This window comes from Erythrolamprus reginae, chromosome 6, assembly GCF_031021105.1.
Source record: "Erythrolamprus reginae isolate rEryReg1 chromosome 6, rEryReg1.hap1, whole genome shotgun sequence".
NCBI classification, from domain to species: Eukaryota; Metazoa; Chordata; class Lepidosauria; order Squamata; family Dipsadidae; genus Erythrolamprus; species Erythrolamprus reginae.
Genome location: NC_091955.1, coordinates 74,899,474 through 74,914,930, shown reverse-complemented (window position 1 = coordinate 74,914,930; position 15,457 = coordinate 74,899,474). Strand labels below are relative to the sequence as shown.

General features: G+C 39.6%; 1 protein-coding gene across 2 annotated transcripts in view; it reads right to left on the bottom strand.

Moving 5' to 3' along the window:
• Positions 1 to 11,000, bottom strand: part of PAH (phenylalanine hydroxylase) — a 58,273-nt gene extending 47,273 nt beyond the window's left edge. The window contains exons 1-2 of one of the 2 annotated variants that reach the window (XM_070756277.1): positions 10,820 to 11,000; positions 4,683 to 4,790 (exon numbers count right to left, since the gene is read on the bottom strand). In XM_070756277.1, the coding sequence (XP_070612378.1) occupies positions 4,683 to 4,790; positions 10,820 to 10,840 (129 nt within the window). In that variant the 5' untranslated portion in view covers positions 10,841 to 11,000. The remainder of the gene's footprint in view (positions 1 to 4,682; positions 4,791 to 10,819) is intronic. The other variant, XM_070756276.1, reaches the window with a different exon arrangement.
• Positions 11,001 to 15,457: the final 4,457 nt, after the last annotated feature.

The window sequence follows — 15,457 nt, the reverse complement described above, 5'->3', positions numbered from 1 at the left end:
CCCAGAGGGGAATCCCAGCATTGCAAAAACGAGTGCTTTGCTGGCAACGGAAGTCTGGAGGTGGGGTTTCCCAGCAAAGGGAGCATCAGTGAAATTGCAGCATCGCAAAAACACCAAAGTCCTCAAAACCCCACCTCCGGACCTCTGTGTTTTTGCGATGCTGCGATTTCACTGAGGAAACTCCACCTCCGGACTTCCGTGGCCAGCGAAGTGCCCATTTTTGTGCTGCTGGATTCCCCTGCTGGGATTCCCCTGCAGTATCACAAAACCACGGAAGTCTGGAGATGGGGTTTCCCATGGAAGGGAGCCTCAGGGGAATCCCAGCAGCGCAAAAACGGGTGCTTCGCTGGCAACAGAAGTCCGGAGGCAGGGCATCCCAGCGGCAGCAGTGGGTTTGTAAAGTGAAAATAGTTTGCAAGATCATCATACAAACTTTTTGGGGAAGGCCAACATGTCTATGGAGGCTGAGACACCTCTGGAGAAAGGGGTTAAAGGAACATCAGATTGAAGAAGAGGCATTTCAAACTCCTTTCAAGTTAATGTCAAGTGAATCCATCTGATTAACATCCTGAGGAAAAAAATATATATATTGCCATACTGGAATATAATTCTGTACTGAGAAGGAATTGTATCCTACAAAATTCAGGCTGTCAGCTAGAAGAGGACAAATATTTGCTGAGCCAAAGGTTAGGATTAACTGTAACGATCTACATGTTAAAGAGAAACATTGCTGATTTTGTACCTGATGTTAAGAGATATTTAAAAGTGAAACAATTTTCTGAAAGGGGACTAATCAATCGTTCTTTTCTAAAATACTAAAGCATCTTTTAGGTTGAGCTAGATTTCTGCTGATTTTATGGAGGCATTCATTTAGTTACCTTGCCAACAATTGGGAAATAATTTTGCCGTTTCCTTCTTCCAGGAAGGTTTTTTTATTTTATTTTATTTTAATCCCAGTTTAGCCTATAACCCTAGAATTCCTTGAGGACCTCACATATAGATGCTAACAAGCTGCTTCGCTGCTGAGCCCAGACAATGCCTGTCTCCACCACTAGACATCTTCAGACAAGACTAGCCTGTCATCTATGAGGTACTCTAACTCTAAATTTTCATGTGTCAAGCTGATTCTATGAGATGAATGAAGAACAGGGCTGCACACTCCTCGCAGCTTCGCAAGAGCTCTGCAGGGGAAGGCCAACATGTCTATGGAGGCTGAGCCACCTCAGGAGAAAGGGGTTAAAGGAACATTGTTTCGCCACTCTTATACAAGACTAAGAAATCCAGCCAAGCTCTCCATCAGATTGAAGAAGAGGCATCTCAACCTCCTTTCAAATTAATGTCAAGAGAATCCATCTTATTAACATCCTGAGGAGAAAAAACAAAACCCAAGAACCTATACTGCTTCTCAGGATAATATTCCCTCAGCCAAGTAGCCCATCGACAAAGTACATTAGTGCTTAAGCGGCTACACAATATTTGTAATGTTTTTGTCGATATCAATAAGTGAATTTTTAATCAATAATCAGTAAGAAACCTGATTAGAAGTGGCTTTTATAACCTGTTGCTACCAGGTTATAAAACGCTTGCACTTGTGTGTGATGCTTCTGCACATGCTCAGAAGCATCGCAGGCAGGTGGGTGGAGTCTCCCTTCCCCGCCGCTACTGGTTCACAGAAGCAGGCCGAACCAGAAGCAACCTGAGTCCTTCGGGATTGGGCGACATAGAAGTCAAATAAAATGGATGGATGGATGGATGGATGGATGGAAGGAAGGAAGGAAGGAAGGAAGGAAGGAAGGAAGGAAGGAAGGAAGGACAGACAGACAAACAAACAAACAAACAAACAAACAAACAAACAAACAAACAAACAGCCCACTTCTGAATCTGATCTACATACAGGTTTTGTTTGTTTGGACTTGGATTGAAAATTTCTCTTGATCCAATCCCAGAAACTCATATTGTACAACATGATTTTGCTTTCTTTTTATTTATTTGCTAATATACTAAGCAATATAGTTAGCTGACACTACTAGGATTAATACAAGGTTTTTTTATTTTAAATCAATCCTCACAGGATGGGCTTCATCGAAAGGATGAAAATCTTGACAGACAGCTACAAACATTTGCCTAAATGACATCACAGGCTTGAACATGATCTAAATGACACCTCAGGCTTGAACAGAACCATTTTGTTATGTTAAATGTCTCGTTTCCATCCCACATATTATATATGAGGGATGGCTGAGGGATTTTCAGTCAATGCAAGTAACTCAAACTTTCCGTACATCTTTTGAGCAAAGTTTGAGTTTAAATGTGTTGATTGAAAATCCATTCTGAAGTCGTTGATCACAGAAAGGGAGGTTTTATACATCTCATCCTGGATGATCATTGATTTTTTTTCTTCAGTTATTAAACAGAAGCTTCAGGAAGAAGTCTACGGAGAGGGGCGACATACAAATCCAATAAAATGAAATAAAATGAAAAATGAAAGAAGAAGAAATCTATTTTTCACTATCCTATATTTCCTCTCCATTTGCAGCTCAATTATTATTTTCCTAAACAAAACAATTGATGGGATTCTGTTCATTATACAATTTGTGTTTCTATATCACTTTTTCCTAGACATACAGTGCATTTAGAGCCCATACTATATCTTAGAAACATAGAAAAAATAGAAGATTGACGGCAGAAAAAGACCTCATGGTCCAACTAGTCCACCTTTATACTATTTCCTGTATTTTATCTTAGGATGGATATACGTTTATCCCAGACATGTTTAAATTCAGTTACTGTGGATTTACCAACCACATCTGCTGGAAGTTTGTTCCAAGCATCTACTACTCTTTCAGTCAAATAATATTTTTTCACTAACCTCACATTGTGCCCCCTTGTTCTTGTGTTCATTTTCCTATTAAAAACACTTCCCTCCTGAACCTTATTTAACCCTTTAACATATTTAAATGTTTCGATTATGTCCCCCCTTTCCCTTCTGTCCTCCAGACTACACAGATTGAGTTCATTCAGTCTTTCTTGGTACGTTTTATGCTTAAGACCTTTCACCATTTTTGTAGCCCGTCTTTGGACCTGTTCAATTTGATCGATATCTTTTTGTAGGTGAGGTCTCCAGAACTGACCACAATATTCCAAATGTGGTCTCACCAGCACTCTATACAGCGGGATCACAATCTCCCACTTACTGCTTGTTATACCTCTAGCTATGCAGCCATGCATTCTACTTGCTTTCCCTACTGCCTGACCGCACTGTTCACCCATTTTGAGACTACCCCGAAATCCTTCTCTTCTGAAGTTTTTGCTAACAGAGAACTGCCAATAAAATACTCAGATTGAGGAGTCCTTTTCCCCAAGTGCATTATTTTACATTTGGAAACATTAAACTGCAGTTTCCATTTCTTTGACCATTTATCTAGTAAAGCTAAATCATTTGCCATATTACAGATGCCTCCTGGAATACCCTATTGCACACTTTAGAGTCATCAGCAAATAGGCAAACCTTCCCTACCAAACCTTCCCCGATGTCACTCATCAACATATTATCTTCTTTAAAGAAATAAATAAATAAAACCACAAAACCACAAAAATTTCTAAAGGGAAGATAGCTACTAGAAAGCAAGTAGCGGTATTATCATACTATCATGATCTTTATCGCTCTTACATGGAGGGGGGGCAGAGAAAGAGTACCTGTGCTCTACAGAACAGTTCCGTATAGTTCAGAATATGGCAATATATCTGATAATGAAAACAACTAGTTGTAAATTCTTCCTCCATTCCCATTACAACAACCATTCTCATTCAGTTCAATTAGAAACAGCTGCTTTTGATTCTCACCACGCAGAACATTTAGTGAAATTTTAAAGACTGAAGTCAGGAATACTTACAAGTACATATGAATATTCCATCTTTCGTTATATACTGCTCAAAAAAATAAAGGGAACACTCAAATAACACATCCTAGATCTGAATGAATGAAATATTCTCACTGAATACTTTGTTCTGTACAAAGTTGAATGTGCACAACAGCCTGTGAAATTGACTGTCAATCAGTGTTGCTTCCTAAGTGGACAGTTTGATTTCACAGAAGTTTGATTTATTTTATTGGATTTGTATGCTGCCCCTCTCTGAGGACTTGGGGCGGCTCACAGCATATACAAGAAACAATAATAAGCAATCCAATTAATAATATATTTAAAAAATAATCCTAAAAATCCTAATGGTTTGTTTCCAAACTTCTGATGGGCCCAGTAGGTTTGTGTTTCATCCTCCCCAGGCTCCAAAGAGTTCCCTGGAGCTGTGGGAGGATAAAAATGCGCTGTACCATCTCCCCTGGAGGCTCTCTGGAGGCCAAAAACGCCCTCCCAAAGCCTCTGTGCAAGCCAAAAATCAGCTGGCCAGCACACACATGCACTTTGGAACTGATCCAGGGCAACGGCTTGTGTGCCAGCCGATATGGCTCCGCATGCCACCTGTGGCACCCGTGCCATAGGTTCGCCATCATTGCCCTAGGGAGTTGGGCGGCATAGAAATTGAAGAAATTGAATAGAATTGAATGACATCTGAGATTAACTGCAAAGATGATGACAGGAACTGCATACATGATGGCTAGATTGTCAATTTGCAGCCTTGGTGGGATCTCTCTTCCAACAACTGCAATTTTGTAAAATACTTACCTCAAATATGCGAAGGACTTTAGCCAAGGCACCAACTTCCTCTTTAAGGGAAAAAATCAGAGAGATTGCGTCGTTCTGGGAAGTGTTTTCTTCAATGTACCTGGATTCCTAGATAATAAATATGAAATTATTTGCAAGGCTTTGGAGTCTGGAAACTAATTACATCAACTCTAAGTTCTAAAATTGAATCTGGCTAGCTGTTTTACACCCTATTTTTACAACTCGCATCCACTTTAGCTCACATATAAACAGAAAGGGGTAAAAAAAGTTAAACATGTTTAAAATGACTGTCTCAGTGTTCCAATTAACATCCAAAAAATAAATCAGATAATTTGGCCTTCTTTCAAGTTTCGATTTATTGACAGAGTCATGTTGACTGTGAACTGTAGTCAACCCAATACTTACTTTTCACACAGTTCTCCATGCAGGTTAAAGTCCATCCCTTGTCCCCACACCCACAAGTTCATCACGTAGACCACTCCAGTTCTCTCAATGTCCCCGATCCTCCCCTGTACTTCCAGATGGTGCTGAACAAAAGATGACCTTGAATCTCTGGGAAGAATTTGTTGTGGCTGGTATTTTGTTCCCTTTCATGCCACCATCCGTCCCCAATTCCCACAACACTATTCTTCTTGTGGCAGGCCAAGTCTCCAACTCAAAATGATGGATTCGGCCTGACAGACTGTTCTTGCCATTGGCTTGGGGATGGGGAGGATTCTCTAGCCTCTACAGCAGCATGCTTTATAAAATTTGAATTGCAGAATCAATCAGAAGAGAGCTGGAAAGAACCGGAGTCCAACCCTAATGTTCAAGCAGGAGATTCTATATCATTTCAGACAGCTGGCTGTCCAGTCTTTTCTTTAAAAACTTGAGTGATGAAGCACCCACAACTTGTGAAGGCAAGGTGTTCCACTGCTTAATTGTCCTCGCTGTTAAGAAGTTTCTTCTTAATTCCAGGTTGTTTCTCTCTTTGATTAGTTTCCACCCATTGTGACTTGTTTGGTCTCCTGATGCTTTGGAAAATAAATTGATACCCTCTTCTTTATGGCAGCCTCTTAAATACCGGAATCCTGCTATCATGCCCTCCCCTCCCCCCTCCTTCTTTTCTCTAGATTAGCTATGCCCAATTCAGGCAACCGTTCTTCATATGTTTCTGTCTATATACTGGGCTGAAGACTATGTATTGGCTGGAATGGGAGGAGATTGTTGTGAACACAAGAATATTTTTCCCCCAACGCCATCATTCTGCTAAACCAGTGATTTTCAACATTTTTTGAGCTGCGGCACATTTTTTACATTTACAAAATCCTGGGGCACACCACCAACCAAAATGACACTCTAACACAGTACAATATTATACATACAGTTAATAATATATCAGCTTATGAGCTGAAATGGATATGATGATGCGTTGAAATGGATATGATGACCAGACGGTTAAAAGATCAAGAAGAAACAGAATATTATGAGACATGGAACAAAGTGTATATATGGATAAACAAGAAGAAATATTAAAATAATGAATAAATAAATAAGAGAATTATATTAGCAGTGATATGATTTAAGATTTATGTTAGAATTAGCATTGATATGATTTAAGAATTATGTTAGAATTAGTTTATGTATGAAAATTTATCACATAAGGTAAAACAAATTTCTTCTTTCATTTAAAGCAATAAGTTGAATTTAAGTATTTTTTTAATGTATTCTTTTTCTGTATTGAAATTTTACTTCTAGAATAAGCGGGGAAGATACAACCCCATTTTTATGTTAAATGTATGTTTGTCAGTTTTGTCTATTTTAAGAAAATCAATAAAAATATATTGAAAAATAATAATAATAATATATCAGCTTCAACTACTCGCTGCGGCCACACAATGACAAGTGCGCAGCAGCCCAAGTGGGGACCTGCCTGGGTGTGGATAAGAGGCGGCCTGCTATTGGTTCATCGCTAGTGGTCGGGATGAATCTTAGAAGGTGATTGGTCAGTGAGCATTCCCTGTGCCTCCACTCTTCCTGTTGCTGATAGCTGGAGGGATTGTGAGGGGAATGTTTATGTTCAGATGGAGGTGGCTGGTGGCGGGCAAGATAAAGGGCCTCTGCGGGCCATATCCAGCATGCGGGCCATAGTTTGGGGACCCATGTTAAATTTCCCCACGGCACATTTGACCATGTCTCATGGCACACTGGTTGAAAAACACTGTGCTAAACAAATAATTCCCTCAACACTATCATACTATTTACTAAGTCTGCACTACTATTACTACTAGTTTTCTCATCATTTCTATCACTCATCTCCTCCCACTTATGACTGTAACCTGTTGCTTGTATCTTTAAGATTTTTATGAATATTGTTTCCTCATTGTTTATTTGACCCCTGTGACAAGTGTTGTACCTCATGATTCTTAACAAATGTAAATTTTCTTTTATGTACACTGAAAGCATGTGCACCAAGACAAATTCCTTGTGTGTCCAATCACACTTGGCCAATAAATAATTCTATTCTATTCTATTCAGTAGTGGATTGAATTTCTCTATTTGAAAAATGTTCCTCTGTTCTTAAATTTGGCAAATTAAGTTTTTACAGCAATGATGATTAGAAACTTGCATTCTTAAAATTCATAAAAAACCAAATCTGATGTCTACCTCCTCTTTCTCAGTTTTATTAGTATTGCCAGTCTTTCTTGCTGCTACTTCTTCAGTGTCTTAAGCTGAACATGTTGAGTTTCAGACAAGATAACTTCTTGTTAAAGGGCCTATACGTGTTGTAGTGCATATCATTTGTGACATTAATCCACTGGCCCAGAACAAGCCTGTGAAACCCATGAAAAGTATTTATTAAATGTCAGAAAAAGGTTCAGCTAGAACCAGTCAGTGGCTTTGTGTAAACAGAAATGTCTGTTTCCAGTACATGTTTGTTACAAAAGGGAGGGAAAATATGTTAATTCAAAGTATTTTGGTTAAACTCTTCCTGTTACAGAACAAATTGAATGGTCAATATACTGCATTTTGGGAAGAGGATGGGAAAAAAATCTGGACACAGATTTGGTTTGCTTCATTGCTACAAGCAATCTTCCTAATTAAGGAATTGTGAGGAAATTAATTAAGCACATCCAAAGACTGAGGAGAAGATGGGGCGTGTTATACCCTCTTATGAGGAAAATTTTGAACAAATCCAGAATTGCTAACTTAATGCCAGCAGGGTACATTTGACGTTGGGTACATCCTTTGTTTTTATCCTTGGAAAATCAGGAATTCATTAGTGGATTTCACTGTGGTATTTGTTTAGCTCCGCTTCAGTTAATAAGGAAAAGCAGTTTTTTAAAAAGAAGCCACGGCAAAGAGCTAGAGTTCCATCCACAAAAGCCATGGAACTACTGAACTGTTTGAAGAATAAGAAACAGCAGCAGCTAAAAGCCCGTTAATATTAAATATTTCGGTTCAGAGATTATCTGATCTGAAGGAATCCCATGAAATAGGGACAGCTCAATGCAATTGAAAGGCAAATCTGCCATTTTTTCCCCAGATCAGTGATGGCAAACCTATGACACATGTGCCACAGGTGGCACGCAGAGCCATTATCTGACATTGTCTTAGTTCAGCTTCCATGCGCATGTGTGCACCATCCAGCTGATGTTTGGCTCACACAGAGGCTCTGGGAGGGTGTTTTTAGCTTCCGGAGGGCCTCTGGGGGTTGGGGGACATTTTTGCCCTCCTCAGGCTCCAGGAAAGCTATGAAGCCTCGGGAGGGTGAAAAACAGGCCTACCGGGCCCACCAGAAGTTGGCAAATGGGCTGTTTCCAGCCTCAAAAGGGCCTCTGGGAGGACAGGTGAGGCCATTTTTGCCCTTCCCAGGCATTGAATTGTGGGTGTAGGCACTCATGCATGCGCAATAGCACATGCACACATGTTTATGGCACCTGAGGAAAAAAAGGTTTGCCATCACTGGTCTAGATACACGGGAAGAGGCAGAAGTTTCTAGAAACATAGAAACATAGAAGATTGACGGTAGAAAAAGACCTCATAGTCCATCTGGTCTGCACTTATACTATTTCCTGTATTTTATCTTAGGATGGATATATGTTTATCCCAGGCATGTTTACATTCAGTTACTGTGGATTTACCAACCACATCTGCTGGAAATTTGCTCCAAACATCTACTACTCTTTCAGTAAAATAATATTTTCTCACGTTACTTCTAATCTTTCCCCCAACTAACCTCAGATTGTGCCCCCTTGTTTTTGTGTTCACTTTCCTATTAACCCTTATTTAACCCTTTAACATATTTAAATGTTTCGATCATATCCCCCCTTTCCCTTCTGTCCTCCAGACTATACAGATTGAGTTCATTAAGTCTTTCCTGGTAGGTTTTATGCTTAAGACCTTCTACCCTTTTTGTAGCCCGTCTTTGGACCCGTTCAATTTGATCAATATCTTTTTGTAGGTGAGGTCTCCAGAACTGAATACAGTTTTCCAAACCAGCGCTCTATACAGCGTGGTCACAATCTCCCTCTTCCTGCTTGTTATACCTCTAGCTATGCAGCCAAGCATTCTACTTGCTTTCCCTACCGCCTGACTGCACTGTTCACCCATTTTGAGACTGTCAGAAATCACCACCCCTAAAGCCTTCTCTTCTGAAGTTTTTGCTAACACAGAACTTACTCAGATTGATGATTCCTTTTGCCCAAGTGCATTATTTTAAATTTGGAAACATTAAACTGCAGTTTCCATTGCTTTGAACACTTATCTAAATCATTTTCCATATTACAGATGCCTCCAGGAATATTTCTCTGCTGTCAAATGTATCCAACTGTTAAATAAGTCTCAGACTAGCATATAACTCCAAAGACCAGAATTATATGAACTATTCTATCCCCTTTGATACATTATGAAAACAGAACTTGGATTTGAAAAAAGACAGTAGGAAAAGTACTAAAGCCTTTCAACTTGCTGTTGGACAAGACTCTTGAGAATATTGTTGACAGCCAAGAAAGCAAATGATCACCATACAATTCAATCCAGGGTTCTCACTTAAGACACAGATTACCAGGCTGAAATTATTTTATTTTGGACACTCTATGGAAAGACTTATGTTTTGGGGAAATGTAACACTAGGTTAAATGGAAAGAAGGAAAAGAAGATAGCCAGTAGTAAGGTACATGGGCTCAGTTACAATTACAGTCAGTGTATCTTTGGAAGATCTGAAGGACCAAGTTAGAGATAATTTGTCAGGGCAAAAAATATGTGTGTTCATTAAGAGTTGAAAACAATTTGAAAGAATCACTAGTCTAACTTTCCTATTACACCGAGGCAGGCATTTACCAGATTTCAGATATGCTTAACCATTAATGATAAGCAAATACATTTGAGGATATTTGGTTATACTGGGGAAAGAAATGAAACATTGCCATAAAAAAAAAAACTGAGGACATTATTTTTCTTTTCCAAATTCCTTTGCTCACAAATTCAAGGTCTCGGGTTTCTAATTTGTAGATAACTTTTGGTGGTCAGCATATTTCTATCTATTACATAATTCATCAAAAATATCATTCATCTCCAGATTCTAAGAAGGTTACATGAGATATCAGAATGCTGTTTAACTGCAGTTAATTAACATGAACATGTATTTTAAATCTCAATGTACAGATAGAAACTATGGAGGTCAGACTGAACATGCACTTATATAACTGTGCAAAACCACCACCTTATTTATTTATTGCTGGAAACATTCTCATAAATACCTAACTTTCTCCACAATAACTCAAGTAAACATCTATTTATCATAATACAAATTATTCATAGGAAAATCTATGCGGAAAAAATGCTATGCATGCAACTTTATTCCCCCTTAACCTATTCCAGAACAATCAAAATAAAATAATAAAACAATAGAAGTAGACATAGGATTGTCAGAATTTATGCATTTAAGAGCTGGTTAATATTCAAGAATAGAAAGATACAGTAATGCCTTATATCTGCCTATAATTACTTTGCTGTTAAAGGCATAGAATTGAAAGTTAGTGTCAGTTTTATAGCTAGTAACTGCAACATTATGCATTCTTTAAAAATACAGGTTAGTGTTTATTTATAATATTTAAATACATTCATAAAACGCCATCTTAATATAGTGGACTTACTTGGAAAAGATCTCCATTCATGTTGCTGACTTTTTATTTGTCTTTTCCCCAAGCACTAATGAACAGTATTTTTCCTAGAACGGTTTTACAATATTTGCAGGATCTTCTGCAAACTATGAACACACATATTTAAAGCTGAAGGCTCGTCCCCCTCTTTTGATCTCAATTCTTTGGCAAAGTTTGGACAAAGGTGGGGTTTTTCTTCACACACCCCTCTGCTCCACCCCCCTTCAACTCAAAAGGCACCACAGTTACAAAAGTCAAAACTGGGCTCTTTTATCCTTCTACATGTGCTTTCTGTTTGGATGACCGCATGAATTATTTCTTGTCTTCTTATGGTTTGCATTGTGCAATTCTGTAATTTCAGTTCTGGATATATTCCGTCCCTACCCATATGAGCCAACCATCACAATTCTGCTTGCTTGTAGCAATAGCAGAGGGACTTATGTGGTACATTGCTCAACAGTAGTAACTGTGAGAGGGATCTTGGAGTCCTAGTGGACAACCATTTAAATATGAGCCAGCAGTGTGCAGCAGCTGCCAAAAAAAGCCAACACAGTTCTATGCTGCATTAACAGAGGGATAGAATCAAGATCATGTGAAGTGCTAATATCACTTTATAAGGCCTTGGTAAGGCCACACTTGGAATACCGCATTCAGTTTTGGTCACCACAATGCAAAAGGGATATTGAGACTCTAGAAAAAGTGCAGAGAAGAGCAACAAAGATGATTAAGGGACTGGAGGCTAAAACATATGAAGAACGGTTGAAGGAACTGGGCATGGCTAGTTTAATGAAATGAAGGATTAGGGAAGACATGATAGCAGTGTTCCAAAGTCTCAGGAACTCCCAAGTCTCAGGAACTTCCACAAAGAAGAAGAAGTCAAACTATTCTCCAAAGGACCTGAGGGCAGGACAAGAAATAATGGGTGGAAATTAAACAAGGAAAGAAGCAAGAAAAAATTTCCTGACAGAACAATTAATCAATGGAACCTCCAGAAGTTGTGAATGCTCCAACACTGGAAGTTTTGAAAAAGAGATTGGATAAACATTTGTCTGAAATGGTATAGGGTTTTCTACCTAACCAGAGGGTTGGACTAGAAGACCTCCAAGGTCCCTTCAAACTCTGTTATTCTATCCTAAAAGGACAATCCAACCAAACAGGAGTTCCAAATAATTGTTTATTCATATTTATTTCATTAAGTTTGTATTAGAGGGAGAGAATCTTTTATTGCCCAATCCTGAGGAATGCACTCAAATTTAAATGGGGGAAAAATTCCTGTGACGAAAACCACAAAATAAACAAGAACATAAATTAAATTCATCCTCGTCTTGCCTTTCTGCACACAAGTAAGAGCATCAGATTGCTAAATTTCACAAGATTCCTGTCACTTATTTTCACATAATCAAATATGAAACTGTAGCCGACAGTGAAATGAAGGTACTTTCAATCCTCATCCATGTTTTCCATCTGTTCATATAAATTGCTTTCTGAATCATGCAGTTCTTCAAGAAACCCAAATGAGTTCAGTTAAACTCATAAAAAAGAGCTGGGGTGGCACAGCAGGTAGAGTGCTGTACTGCAGGCCACTGAAGCTGACTGTAAATCTGTAGGTCAGTGGTTCAAATCTCATCACCGGCTCAAGGTTGACTCAGCCTTCCATCCTTTTGAGGTGGATAAAATGAGGACCCAGATTGGGGGGGGGGGGGGCAATATGTGTGCAAACCCATTAGAAAAAAAATAAAACCTTGGAATTTGGGTGGGAAGAGGAGGAGGAAGAAGAGGAGGAGGACAATCGCTGCTGAAGGAAGAAGGTGAGGTGAGGGAAATTTAAAAAAATCCAAAACTTTAAGGCTTAAAAAAAGGGGGGGGGACTCTGAGGCAGCGCCCAGAGAAGGGAAAACACTCCGTTCACTCTGGGCTGCCCAGAGAAAGGAAAATGCTTTATTCGCTCTAGACTGCCAAAGGCTCCTTAAGCGCCACCAAAAGGCTCCTCTGGCAGCCCAGATGGCCGGGATTAAAGGGGGAATGGCAGGAAACTGGCTGGGCCTTAGTGCCACTCTCAAATTTCCTGGGAAATTTTTCCAGGCTCGGGTTCTTAAGTAGAAAATGTTCTTAAGTAGAGGCAAAAAAATCTTGAACAACAAGGCGTTCTTAAGTAGAGGTACCACTGTATTGGGTTTTTAGCTTACGTAGTTTTTCTTAATTAATTAGATTTGGTTTTTTATTCGCTGTTTTATTTTGTATCCTGTGATCCGTTCCAAGTCTTCGGAGAGGGGTGGCATATAAATATAATAAATAATAATAATAATAATAATAATAATAATAATAATAATAATAATAATAGTAATAATAGCAATAATAGTAATAATAATAATAGTAGTAATAATAATAATAATAACAACAACAATAATAATACTAACAACAACAACTTCTTTCTGGGTGACCCCCGTAATTCAGTAGTATCAGTAAGTAACATAACACAATCTTTTTGAAGGCATCCCCTGTTGGAAAAAGTATTTGAGCTGTCCAAGCTGAAAGGAGAAATAACATCAGACAAAATCTTCAAGTTTTGCATCTAGCTGTCTGCCTTTTGCCAAGTGGGGACAGAGTTTGATTGTCAGGCAAGGAGCGCTGAATGCTTGCAATGGTCCATACATTTGATCTTCTTCCTTTAAATGATTTGTTTGTCAGCAGATGGCACTCTGTCTACATGAGTTTGTGGAAACCCCACTCTGGCATTTCCTTTGCTTTAAAATACACCGTAGAGCGGGAACCGATGCAAATAAACAGCATCAGACAGGGCATTAATAGGAGAAACTGCAATCCCTCTGCACCTGGATAAGCACCTGCCTCTCTTCACTTTAGTTAATTGAGTCAATATGGATTGACTCACAGCAACCTACAAGTGCCACTATTTTTCAGGCTTTTTGATCGGTACGCAAACAAGCGACACTTAGCGGGGCTTTTGGTCAAAGTTATAAACACAAGAGGTTAGTTTATACAGAATAATTTGCCTGTGGTGCTCAGTTTTGCCTATGCTGGCTAGCAGTGGTCCCTTCTATCCTTTTAGCCATGTTTTCCAAACCACCTTGAAGGGCCAATGACTGTTCTTCAGAGCTGTGTGTGAAAAATCTGAGGGTACTGAATGAAAAGGTTCACATACATTTGATGGACACAAATATGTAGCTTTGGATAATTCTCCTCAATAAACAAAGGAACAAGTATAATGTTTTAGCTCATTTATTCAATGGGATTCTATTTATCCAAGTTTAGGTCTTGGGTGCAGAGCACATCACATTTTAGGTCATATTGATGGACAAATATTAAACATTCAAAGGAGTTCACAAACTTTAAAGAACTACTAAAGATGATTACCAACAAATGACTTTAAAGAGAGTTGCTGCTAGAGTATAGAGTATAGCTTTCCCAAATATGCCCATGTTACACCAACACTCCGCAGTCTGCATTGGTTGCCGATCAGTTTCCGACCACAATTCAAAGTGTTGGTTATGACCCATAAAGCCCTTCATGGCACCGGACCAGATTATCTCAGGGACCGCCTTCTGCTGCACGAATCCCAGCGACCAGTTAGGTCCCACAGAGTGGGTCTTCTCCGGGTCCCGTCAACTAAACAATGTCGCTTGGCGGGAACCAGGGGAAGAGCCTTCTCTGTGGCGGCCCTGGCCCTCTGGAACCAACTCCCCCCAGAGATTAGAGTTGCCACCACCCTCCTTGCCTTTCGTAAGCTACTTAAGACCCACCTCTGCCGTCAGGCATGGGGGAATTGAGATCCTCTTTCCCCCTAGGCCTTTACAGTTCTATGCATGGCATGTATGCATGTATGTCTGGTTTTTATATTAATGGGTTTTTAATCATTTTTAGTATTAGATTACTATTGTACACTGTTTTATTATTGCTGTTAGCCGCTCCGAGTCTCCGGAGAGGGGTGGCATACAAATCCAATAAATAAATAAATAAATAAATAAATAAATAAATAATACTCTATACCAGTGTTTTTCAACAAGTGTGTCGCGGCACACTAGTGTGCCGTGAGACATGATCAGGTGTGCCGTGGGGAAATTAAACATGGATCGGATAATGGCCCGTGGAGGCAATCTATCTGGCCCGCCGCCAGCCGCCTCCATCCGAACATAAACATTCCCCTCACAATCCCTCCAGCTATCAGTAACAGGAAGAGTGGAGGCACAGGGAACACTCACCGACCAATCACCTTCTAGGTTCACTAGCGATGAACCAATAGCAGGCCGCCTCTCATCCACACCCAGGAAGGTCCCCGCTCAGGCTGCCGCCCACTTGTCATTGTGTGGCTGCAGCGAGTAGTTGAAGATGCTACTCCTCCCCATGGTCCCGATTTCTAATCCTGGTCAGGACTGGAGGTAAATGTTGCCACCACTAGATGAAGCCTCAGCCTCAGCTGGTTACGTCTATCCTGATGGTGTATATAGATATTTGACCTTTTTCTTTTTATAAGAGGCCCCTGCAGAGAGTGATATACAATGCATCACAATGTTATCTATATTGTATAATATGTATTGTGTTAGAATGTCATTTTGTGTCATTTTGGTTGGTATGCCCCAAGATTTTTGTTGGTATGCCCCAAGATTTTGTAAATAT